Below are 12,459 nucleotides of genomic sequence, written 5' to 3'. Positions count from 1 at the left end.
CTGTTACTTTTATAGCTACGTGTTTGCGTTGTAGCCACACTGCAAAGGCGCATAGTGTTCCGTGCGTCCACAATGGCAGAGAGCGAAAGATGAGCTGTCGGATATAGTCTGGCGACGAATAGAAGCCAGTCCATCTGGTGTACACCTGCACAAAGGCTTGTTTCTCCTTTAAAAAATACACTGAGGTCGCCAAACGCCCTACGGGTCAATATTGGCGATGTGCAATTATCAAGCGAAACTGAGGATCATTTTGTTGCCGGCAAATGTGACATGACAGGGCCAAAACAGGCGGCCTTGTACTTTGAAGGCTTGATGACCGGGCGCAGTGGGAGATTGTCCCGCGGAGGGCGCCGCTCAGCCCAAAGTGCCATAAGCCTATTATAGGTAGAAAGCTGATGATGGCGCTCATTAACATTCCTGTCTGGGGTACCTGATACCCACTGCTCGTGTTTACACAGCCTGATTAAGCTGCGTTAGAGTGGAAAATAGGCTTGCATATCGCACCTTTTAGGACAATAATAATAATAATAATGGATTAGATTTATATTGCGCTTTTCTATTGTTAGATACTCAAAGCGCTCACAGAGAAATTGGAACCCATCATTCATTCACACGTGGTGGTGGTAAGCTACATCTGTAGCCACAGCTGCCCTGGGGTAGACTGACGGAAGCGTGGCTGCCAGTCTGCGCCTACGGCCCCTCCGACCACCACCAATCATTCATTCATCATTCATTCACCAGTGTGAGCGGCACCGGGGGAAAGGGTGAAGTGTCCTGCCCAAGGACACAACGGCAGCGATTTGGATGTCAATAGGTGGGAAACGAACCTGCAATCTTAAGGTTTCTGGCACGGCCGCTCTATCCACTACGCCATGCCGCCCCAAACTCAAGTTATCTCAAATCTCATGATGCCGGTATGACAGTCAAATTCATTTTCAGCAGGAATGTCCAAAGGATACTTGCCAACCTAGAGACCTCTGAATTCGGGAGATGGGGTGGGAAGTGTTGAGGGGGGAGGGTCGGGTTTTGTGGTCGCAGGGTTGTATATTGTAGTGTCCCACAAGAGTTAGTGCTACAGGGGGTTCTGGGTATTTGTTCTGTTGTGTTTATGTTGTGTTACGGTGCAGATGTTCTCCCAAAATGTGTTTGTCATTCTTGTTTGGTGTGGGTTCACAGTGTGGCGCATATTTGTAACAGTGTTATAGTTGTGTATACGGCCACCCTCAGTGTGACCTGTATGGCTGCTGATCAAGAATGTATGTGTCGCATATATTATGTAAATGAACCGGCACGCTTTTTGTACGGAGGAAAAGCGGACATGACGACAGGTTGTAGAGTACGCTAAAGGCAGTGCCAATAAGGCACGCTCCCAATATTGGTGTCTGGGTGGAAATCGGGAGAAATTCGGGAGAATGGTTGATTTTCGGGAGGGGCACTGAAAATCGGGAGTCTCCCAGAAAAATCGGGAGGATTGGAAAGTATGGTCCAAAGTGCTGCCCGCAGCAAATTTTGCACATTCCAAAATACTATTACCGTATTTTTCGGACTATAAGTCGCAGTTTTTTTCATAGTTTGGTGCGACTTATACTCAGGAGCGACTTATGTGTGAAATTATTAACACATTACCGTAAAATATCAAATAATATTATTTAGCTCATTCACGTAAGAGACTAGACGTATAAGATTTCATGGAATTTAGCGATTAGGAGTGACAGACTGTTTGGTAAACGTATAGCATGTTCTATATGTTGTAGTTATTTTAATAACTCTTATCATAATATGTTACGTTAACATACCAGGCACCTTCTCAGTTGGTTCTTTATGCGTCATATAACGTACACTTATTCAGCCTGTTGTTCACTATTATTTATTTATTTTAAATTGCCTTTCAAATGTCTATTCTTGGTGTTGGGTTTTATCAAATAAATTACCCCCAAAAATGCGATTTATACTCCAGTGCGACTTATATATGTTTTTTTCCTTCTTTATTATGCATTTTCGGCAGGAGCGACTTATACTCCGAAAAATGCGGTACACAAATATGCAAAGTGGAATAAAATAGCAAAGAGGTGTAAAATAATAGGAAATGTTAACACTAATAATTAGGGATGCGAGATGGGTTTTTTTCAGAGCCAATACCGATACAGATAACGTCCTGCTTCTGAAGGACGATACTGATAATCGATTAAAGGATTATTATTTATTATTTTACAAATGTCATTTTTGAACATGCACCTTTCTTTTTGACTGACTTTTGGGCAGCTTCTCTAGTTTAGGTTGCGAAAGCTTTCAAAACATCGTCATAGCAAATTTTTGCAAATAGCATGCAAGAATATCTATGTCTGAAACAGTGAAGGAGTCTCAAAGAATCCCCACCATGTTTATTTACAATAAGCTCAAGGGAAGTTTAAGACATGAATTGGAGAAAAGGGGCGCTTGATTTGTTCACCTTAACCCACCTACAGTATGGGTAGTCTCGCATTATTTGAGCAATTTATTTATTTTTTGTTGACATGCAGGCTGTTTTGTTTAGAAAAATCTTTATATCAAATTGGCTTTGACAATGAAATATATTAGAATGGCCCCCGCATCTTTTGATTTTTCAGTGTACCGCCCTCAGTGGAAAAAATGTGGACACTTCTGATATACAGTGTAACTTCTAGTATACTTCCATCCCATCCATTTTCTACCGCTTATTCCCTTCCGGGGTCGCGGGGGGCGCTGGCGCCTATCTCAGCTACAATCGGGCGGAAGGCGGGGTACACCCTGGACAAGTCGCCACCTCATCGCAGGGCCAACACAGAATACTTAACTGATGTAATGTTGCTGGATTTATTTATTGGTTTGTTTACATTACGGCTACACATTTTTCCAAGGATGTTTTTATTGCACATTCAGGTGAGGATCCTAACAGATGAAGTCAGGGAGTCAAACTATTTTTTTTTTTTCATACCAGTCCAAAATCTTCTGTACATCACATTCGCTTAAAAAAAAACAACAAAAAAGACTAAGTAAACCATAGTTCATCTGGATCTGATCCACTTCTCATCCAGTGTGTGTGGGAAATCAAATTGAACATGTTCAGATGCTTGTCTTTGTTAAATCGCCATCGTGTTGTAATTTTAATAGTTAAAATTAGGTCAAGTTTTGTCCAATTTTGTTCTGCATGGATCCAAGGTACAATAAAAAACATTTAAGGATAGTTTGAGGTTTTCTCCTGTTCTCTTTGTTAAATTCCTTTGTGACTGGAAACTCCCCTCCAAGTTTAATACAGTAGCTTGTGTGTGAAAGCTGTTGGTTTTGTGCCACGTGTACGAGGGAAGCACTTGTATGTGTTCTAAGTTTGGATAGTACTCAAGTACATTATGAGGCACAGAGAGAATTTAGAAGGCAGTGGAAGCTATAGACTTAGACTGTATTATCAGAGCTGAAGTATATATGTGCAGGCATGCTGGTTAGAAAGGTAAACAAATTAATTGAGGCTATCAAAATTAACTCTTTAACTCATGTGATTAATCACCGAAAAATATTGCATTAATCATGTGCGCACTTAGAGTAACATTGCAATTTACTTTGGGCATACAAGCTGATTTAACTTAACCACAATGCAGTCAGTGATCAGATTAATGCATACGTCAGTACAAATATGAGTGAGGAGATTCCAACTGGAAAATTTCACTCCGAAATACTGCCAGGAAGAACTTGGGAATTAAAAATAAAGTAAATTAAATTGTTTCCAATGGGTGCGACCAAACTTTAGAATTTCCATCAAGCATGGGGTGATAATTTAATAATTTGTAAACATACTCCTACCTTAGCTAATACTAATCATTACTCCAATCTCATCCGCCTCAATAAAAGTATCCCTAAATATCTGTTTAACACGATAGCATCACTAACCCAACAAGGGACTTCTTTCAGTAGCTCCACCCACTCGGCTGGTGACTTTGAAATTCTTTACTAAAAAAATTGAGCAGATTAGAAATGAGATTAAAGATAACACGGCCCAACTCCAACTGGGATCTATAAACGCAGGTAAAATAACCTCTCTCACTTTGAAGAAACAACTCTGCAACTCATAAATGGGACAAAACAAAAAACATTTTTACTTGACCCACTCCCTGGGAAACTTATCTGTGAGCTGCTTGTAATATTAGGACCATCAGTGTTAATTACTATTAATTTATCACTTTCCTCTTGTACTGTACATTCAAATCAGCGGTTATTCATACTTTGCTGAAAAGACCTCACCTCGATTCTGACCTTTTGCTAACCCTACTCAGTGGCCCAGTGCAGTGGTTCTCAAATTGGGGTATGTGTACCCCTGGGGGTACTTGAAGGTATGCCAAGGGGTACTTGAGATTTTTTTTAAATATTCTAAAAATAGCAACAATTGAAAAATCCTTTATGAATATATTTATTGAATAATACTTCAACAAAATATAAATGTACGTTCATAAACTGTGAAAAGAAATGCAACAATGCAATATTCAGTGTTGACAGCTAAATTTTTTTGTGGACATGTTCAATAAATATTGATGTTAAAGATTTATTTTTTGTGAAGAAATGTTTAGAATGAAGTTCATGAATCCAGATGGATCTCTATTACAATCCCCAAAGAGGGCACTTTAAGTTGATGATTACTTTTACGTGTAGAAATATTTATTTATAATTGAATCACTTGTTTATTTTTCAACAAGTTTTTAGTTATTTTTATATCCTTTTTTACAAATAGTTCAAGAAAGACCACTACAAATGAGCAATATTTTGCACTGTTATACAATTTAATAAATCAGAAACTGATGACATAGTGCTGTATTTTACTTATTTATCTCTTTTTTTCAACCAAAAATGCTCTGCTCTGATTAGGGGGTACTTGAATTAAAAAAATGTTCACAGGGGATACATCACTGAAAAAAGTTGAGAACCACTGGCCTGGTGGGTAGAGCGTCCGACCTGAGATCGGTAGGTCGTGAGTTAAAATCCCGGCTGAGTCATACCAAAGACTATAAAAAAATGGGACCCATCACCTCCCTGCTTGGCACTCAGGATTAAGGGTTGGAATTGGGGGTTAAATCACCATAAATGATTCCCGGGCGCAACACCGCCGCTGCCCACTGCTCCCCTCACCTCCCAGGGCGTGATCAAGGGTGATGGGTCAAATGCAGAGAATCATTTCGCCACACCTAGTGTGTATGTGACAATCATTGGTACTTTAACTTTAACTTTAAACTACCGGCCGGTGTCGCACCTGCCTTTTATCTCTAAAATCCTCCAAAAAATTGTTGCACACCAGCTAAACGAACACATGGCGTCCAATAATCATTGTGAACCCTTTATGGATTGTACCCACTCGGCATCCATTGCACAGGTCACCCGGGGGTGGGAGGTTGTGTTGGGGATCAGATCAATGCATGCGTCAGTACAAAAATAAGTGAGGGGACTCTGACTGGTGTGCTCGCTGGCAGATTTTCACACCCAAATGCACCCTAGCTGGATTTACATTTAAAAACGTTCCTGGATGATATTCTGACAATAAAATTATGTTTGTGTACAAATATTGGGGGTCTTTTTAAACCAAATTGTAATTATGGAAGTGTGATTAACTATGTTAAACCCAAATTCCAAAATGGGATTAATCTGATTAAACATCCTTAAAAAAAATACAAAATACATTTTTCAAAGAGCGCGTCATTGTTATCATAATACAGTGGTTCTCAAACTTTTTACACGAAGTACCATCTCAGAAAACACTTGGTCCTCCAAGGGCCACCATAATGACCATTGTTAAAATACAATAGCCTAGTAGGCCTAAGTATTCATTAAAACAAACAAAGGTTTTTATTTAAAAAGTATATTTTTTCCAGGGTGTACCCCGCCTTTCACCCGATTGCAGCTTAGATAGGCACCAGCGCAATACCCAAAGGGAATAAGCGGTAGAAATGGATGGATGGATGGATTTTATATTTTTGGCTTTGGTAACATTACATACAGTTTCAACGTTAATACTGTGTTTAAGTATAGAAAAAATAAAACACTGTACTTTAATCAAGTGATTCTTTGGCGTACCACCAGATAAGAGTCCGTGTAATGTACCACGGTTTAAGAATCACTGTCATAGTTTATTGAGTCTTTTTCACTTTGCCTTTTTATAAAAGGCACAGTAGGTGCATGCTAGGTTTGCCAGATGTTTGATTAAGTTGTCGCAAATCAATTGTGGAGTGAATAACTTATGGAAAGTACAGTACAGTTTAATGTTTGGTAATTTATATCAGTACGATGTTACAATCACTCAGTAATGATGTGTATGACGCACAGTGGAATATGTGTAGCATTTTTTGGCATACTCTTGTGAGAATTAATATCATCTGGAGCCTTGGAGACATGTAATTGTTCTAAAGAAGGTGTTTATAGAACTTTCCAAACAGACTTTTAGGAAAATATAAAAATCGGTCGACCTTTTCAGCAGTGAACTAAAAATTAATGAAAGAACCTAACAAAAAAAGGCTGATAAAGCTCGTTTTTTAAAACCTTGACATGAATCCAGTTTCCTCAGTTTACTAATTTGATCTGCAAAAACGAGCGATCGCCAATTTTCCGTGCTGAATATCAGGCAGCTGGATCGATGCTGCAACCTTCCATCATTGTTCCGTTTATGAGCGGTTTAAATTCACCAGGATGTCATAATGAAAAGTGATTTCTGAAAGCACGTGGGACGTCCCCTTTTGGACACTGAAGCAAGTGCCGATGTCCATTAAGTAGACATGACATCATTGGAGAGGAGTTTTTACAACTTCATTATGTCCGTTCACTACACAATTTACAGCCTAATAATAAAGAGATGTTGGGGTTGCATGCACACTTACCCGCAAACCTTTGGGTCCTCTGGTACCTCCGGGTCCCGTTCGCCCTGGGGGTCCCTAAGTAGAAAAGAAAAGGAAAATAAGGGGAAAGCAGGAGATAAAACAAAGGTTTACACTGACACAGCACATGTTGACCCGGGGTGAGGGCTTAGCAGTGTGACCGGGGGGGACACACACAGCGTGAGGTTTGTTGTTAGATGTGTCACTCACACCAATTAAACGGCCATGCTCTGGAATCCTGCTCCTCTGCGCCCCCTGAGCGCTCTATTTATGTTTGTTTTGGTGGCTCGTTGGCCTCCGGCTTCAGCCAACGCTCGCTTGGCCCGCGCCAAGGACACTGCAAGAAGGCGGTGGGCGGGGGGGCTTCTAACGTCTAATTGGTTATAGGTGTTTGGATTGTGAGCGACAGGAGGACAATGCAGGTTCAGCAGGAGGTCATCTCTCCAAAAGCTCAGAGGAAACTTCCACCGACTGCAAGACTTTGGGAGAAACCGAGCGATGAAGAGGGCAATTTCCTCTGGAGACTTTTAGCTCCAAGCGTGCAGCAGGTTCTGATCAAGTCGGGCTTCCTCTGTTAAAGAGGAACATTATCACCAGACCTATGTAAGCGTCAATATATACCTTGATGGTCCAGAAAAAAAGACCATATATTTTTTTAACCGATTTCTGAACTCTAAATGGGTGAATTTTGGCGAATTAAACGGCTTTCTGTTTATCGCTCTTTTTGCGATGACGTCAGAACGTGACGTCTCCGAGGTAATACAGCCGCCATTTTCATTTTCAACACATTGCAAACATTGGGTCTCAGCTCTGTTATTTTCCGTTTTTCAACTATTTTTTGGAACCTTGGAGACATCATGCCTCGTCGGTGTGTTGTCGGAGGGTGTAACAACACTAACAGGGAGGGATTCAAGTTGCTCCACTGGTCCGAAGATGCGAAAGTGTCTGCCGCTAGACCCCCATTGAATGTGCGGGAGTGTCTCCACATTTTACCGGCGATGACAGACATGGCACAGAGATGTATGGATAACCTGCAGATGCATTTTTAACGATAAAGTCAACAAAATCACAAAGGATAGTTTTGTTGATGTTGACTTATGTGCTAATCAGACATATTTAGTTGCGGCGTGACTGCCAGCTAATCGATGCTAACATGCTATGCTAATCGACGCTAACATGCTATTTACCGGCGGTGCTAAAGCAGACATGGCACAGAGATGTATAGATAACCTGCAGATGCATTTGCAACTATATTACGTTTCCTTCCACCCACATTTAATGCGGAAAAAACACTTACCAATCGAAGAATTTAAGTTGCTCCAGTGTCACGAGATGCGAAAGTCCTGATCGGTTGGTCCGCACATTTTACCGGCGATGCTAACGCAGCTATTTGGCCATGCTATGGCTATGAATAGCGTCAATAGCTATTCGCTCAATAGCTTCAGTTTGTTCTTTAATACTTTCATACTCCAACCATCCGTTTCAATACATGCGTAATCTGTTGAATCGCTTAAGCCGCTGAAATCCGAGTCTGAATCCGAGCTAATGTCGCTATATCTTGCTGTGCTATTCGCCATTGTTTGTTTATATTGGCAGCACTGTATGACGTCACAGGGAAATGGATAGTCGCATAGCAATTAGCGAAAATCAAGCACTTTAAAGCTTTTTTTAGGGATACTCCGGGACCGGTAAAATTTTGAAAAAAAATAAAAAAAATACAACAAGCCACTGGGAACTGATTTTTATTGTTTTTAACCCTTTTGAAACTGTGATAATGTTCCCCTTTAAGAGGCGAGATGGGCCTAAGATTGGCGCAAGCTGCAAACTAATAGACTTACTGGTCTGCCTGGTGGTCCTGAAGGCCCGGTCTCCCCTGGTGTCCCTGGGTGACCCTGTGGACAAACAAAGATGAGAAATGGTGTAAGAACTACAAACACATAACACAACTGTTTTTTTTATGAGTTCTTGTGGTACGTTCCTTGTATCCTTGAAAAAGCAAGAACTCTTCCAAAGAAAGTTCAGCAAAAAACTAAACACTGCTCCAGACATGCAAGTGTAGACCGAACCTGCATGGTTCAGTACCTGATTTTTCTGTTGTTTGTTGACTTGAACCTGGGTCGTACAGATGACAGACTACCGTGCTAGCGACAGTAGGAAGGGGATTCATATGGCCCCATTCGTCTCGGTTTACGTGACACATGAAACGTGACGAATGGGTGTGTGCACTATCCGCTTTAGCCGCCAGACGGCAGTGGAGTTTTGAGTATTTTAAAATGCATTTTGTGCCAATTCCAAATTTGACGACAGCGTCAGTGGCTATGTAAAGTGGCGCTCATTTTCAGCAGACTGCATTGCAAAATGATAATTGCACCTCTTCCTCTCACGGGAGATCCATGCATGAATGAGGCCCTATGAAACTCCTCCCTACTGTATCAACCAGAGAGCCAGCACTGCTCATGAGGTTGTCAGGGAGTGAGGTTTACCAACATAAACATGGCCTCCGTTACACTCGCATCCATGTCGAAGCACCACTGTACTTTGGTCCCTGCTTTTATGCTCCACCCCGGACTCGGACATAGGTTTACAGAATGAGAGATGAGCGTGCTAGCGACCGAGCTAAAAGCCAGGGCTATCAACCCGATACTCGGCCTTGCTCTTGAGATTGTCAGGGATTGAGGTTTACCACATCAGCTGACCTCCGTTACACTCACCTTCCTAAACCTCACTCTTATTCGGGTCACAGCACCACTGTAGTTTGGTCTCTGCTTTTTTCTGTTCTGCCCAAGACTTGAACCTGAGTCACTGGAATGAGAGACTAGCGTGCCAGCTACGGAGCTCAAAGCCCTGGGTATCAACCAGATAGCCAACACTGGTCTTGAGGTAATCAGGGAGTGAGATATTCCACACCGTCTGGCCTCTGTTCCATAGTCAACGATATACATCATAACAGACATTGTTTGAGTTTAGGTGACGAACACAGTGGGGTAGCCAGTAAAATGCTTAAAGTGTTTAGTATCTCCCACCTCTAGTGGACATTATTTTGTAACCCTATCCTCCATTGGCTGCTGCTTACTTTCTCTGGCCTTGCTTTGAGACATCTGAACAAACAAGGCCGTATAATGAAATTATTCCGGTCAGAACACTGAGCTCTAAAGCATACGTAGACAGCAGCAACGTCGCACAATGTTGATGCTGACAAACGTTGGCAAAAAGATCGTAATCCCTTGTTTGGCTGGTAGTTTTGAAATTAGCACTTCCTACTTCCATGAGAAAAAGTCATCGGAAGTGACGATTTCTTCTCTCTCTGGCATGCGTAAACAGCGTTGTGATACCTTTTCCAGCTACCGTCATGAAACAGCTTTTCAAAAGCCTTGTAACATGGAAGAGGACGGGGTCATCCCACTTCCTTACTCAACAGAAGCAGCAGGGTATTCCCATGGGAATAACACACGTTTTAAGTGAGGGTTCTCTTTATGCACACCATCCACCCCACAAAAAAAACAAAAAAACAATTGTCCCCGTCTCTTCTACCCATCTTACCGTAGAACCCTTTTCTCCAGCCGGTCCAGGAAGGCCCATGGACCCTCGGTCCCCCTGAAAATGCAAAAGAGTTTGGGTGTAAAAATCCACCAGGATGAAGAGCTGTGACCGATGAATCCAAACGGAATGTTACCTTCTCTCCCGCCAGCCCCGCCTCTCCCACAGGTCCGATAAAACCAACCAAGCCCTATAACAAACACACAAACTCAGTGGTCCAACTTGCAGCAAGGCGATACCCTATATCTGGGCTGTCCAAACGTTTTACCGAATGTCGCACAGAAAATTTAAAGCATGCAGGGGCAGATTTGATATTTTTTATTTTCAAGAACAATAACTCCCGTCCAAAGGCAAAACCCAGTAACTCAATTTTGATCAAAACTGAGCTGATAATAATTTTGGAGTTCCTAGGTGATATGCTTTACATTAGTGTATGAGATATTATAATTTGTTCCGTAAGTAAGCTGTTACGCGCATGGCAGGACCTAGCAACTACCACATAACCGCGTAGATACAACAGAAAAACCTAGTATCTCAAGGGACGAATCGGAGCTTCTTTGTCAGTCGCCTTATTGTCTTTAATGAGACATTTGCACAAATGGGGGCCGACGGTCAACCTGATTATGTGATATTATGGCACGAGGGGATATTTGGAAGATTGGCCCAGGACGTTGCAAGCACCTTCATTAAATGTATTGTTCTTGATTCTTCCCCTCGCATACTCTTTTGGGCAGATAACTGAGGAGGTCAAAATAAAAACTGGACGCTGTACACGGCTCTTGCCCAATGTGCAAACGCAGAATGGGGCCCACCCGAGATTGTGATGAAATGTCTGGAGAAAGGGCACACGTTCATGAGAGCAGATTCAATCCATGGCTCAATCGGCAAGAAAATGAAAGCTCAAGAAAACATCTATACGTTTGTTGACTTTGTAGATCTTTTTAAGACAGCATCAAGATAGATTGGTTTTCCTTTGTTTTCTCAAAATCAGCCAGAATTGAGTTACTAGGTTTTGCCTTTGGACGGGAGAATAGAACTCCCCTTAATTTCTGAGAATGATAAAAGTACCGGGGACCCTAAAGGGTCTCAGTCATTAAAGTTTTTAAAAAATAAGTCATAAAATACCATTTTTTCCGGACGATACACCATTACTTTTTTTCCCAAGCTTTGAACACATCAATGGATTTTTCTTCACTCACGGCTAAATAATGGAATGGATTTGGCAAAGAAATCCAACAATTTACTAAAACTATTCAAACACAAAGTTTTTCTAAATTACAAGGAAGAAGAATCCTGATAAACATCCTAAACCCTATTACAAAAAGGGGAAAGTCTCATTCATCTCAATAATAAATAAAGACATCAATGACTTGAATAATCAGCTGTTTTACTGCCGTGTTTACAGGCACCGTTTGGAAAAAATTAAGGTTCGTAAACAAACATAAAATATCTCATTTCCCAAAGTACCGCTGATATATGTAAAAAAAATGTCAAAAAATGTAATGGGTGCGGCTCGTAGTTGGGGAAATACAGTTATATTTATTTTATCTTTCAGCACTTAAATATTAATAGATCAAATCTGTTGTTGTGTTTTTATTTTTTTTTATGCCTTTTTCCAAAGAAAACACGTTTTTTTGGCAAAAACAGAATAATTTCCCGAAGACATTTTTCAAAATAAAATATGTGATGAAGTAATTAGAGCCTCAAATAGGTAAATAATTTATACCATAGCTTTTCATTCTTTTTTTTTTTTTTTTTTTTTAACGACAGTTCATAAAAAAAATAATCAGACTAAAAAGGTCTTGGGGATCCAAAAGGCTTCTACTAATGAAAGTGTCAAATAAAATAAGATATGTTATTTTTACTATCAGTACCTAAATTTCAAAATCAATTTCAGATGTAACTGTCAATTTTAATGTTTTATTATTTTTAAAGCAATGACAGTTTTAAATAAACACAACTGCCTGCGTGACAGTTCTGTTATTAGTGTCAATATTGAAACGATTTCTTGTTACATTACAACTTTTTATGCTTTTTTTTGTGATAGTATTTCAAAAAT

General features: G+C 40.7%; 1 protein-coding gene across 1 annotated transcript in view; it reads right to left on the bottom strand.

Annotated features, from left to right (window-relative positions):
* Positions 1-12,459, bottom strand: part of LOC133557610 (collagen alpha-1(XXVII) chain B-like) — a 165,177-nt gene that overhangs the window by 66,867 nt on the left and 85,851 nt on the right. The window contains exons 25-28 of the mRNA XM_061908192.1: positions 10,537-10,590; positions 10,404-10,457; positions 8,702-8,755; positions 6,867-6,920 (exon numbers count right to left, since the gene is read on the bottom strand). Of these exons, the coding sequence (XP_061764176.1) occupies positions 6,867-6,920; positions 8,702-8,755; positions 10,404-10,457; positions 10,537-10,590 (216 nt within the window). The remainder of the gene's footprint in view (positions 1-6,866; positions 6,921-8,701; positions 8,756-10,403; positions 10,458-10,536; positions 10,591-12,459) is intronic.

Source organism: Nerophis ophidion, linkage group LG08 (assembly GCF_033978795.1).
Source record: "Nerophis ophidion isolate RoL-2023_Sa linkage group LG08, RoL_Noph_v1.0, whole genome shotgun sequence".
NCBI lineage: Eukaryota > Metazoa > Chordata > Actinopteri > Syngnathiformes > Syngnathidae > Nerophis > Nerophis ophidion.
Note: the sequence above shows the minus strand (reverse complement) of the source record. Positions and strands in the feature narration are given on the sequence as shown.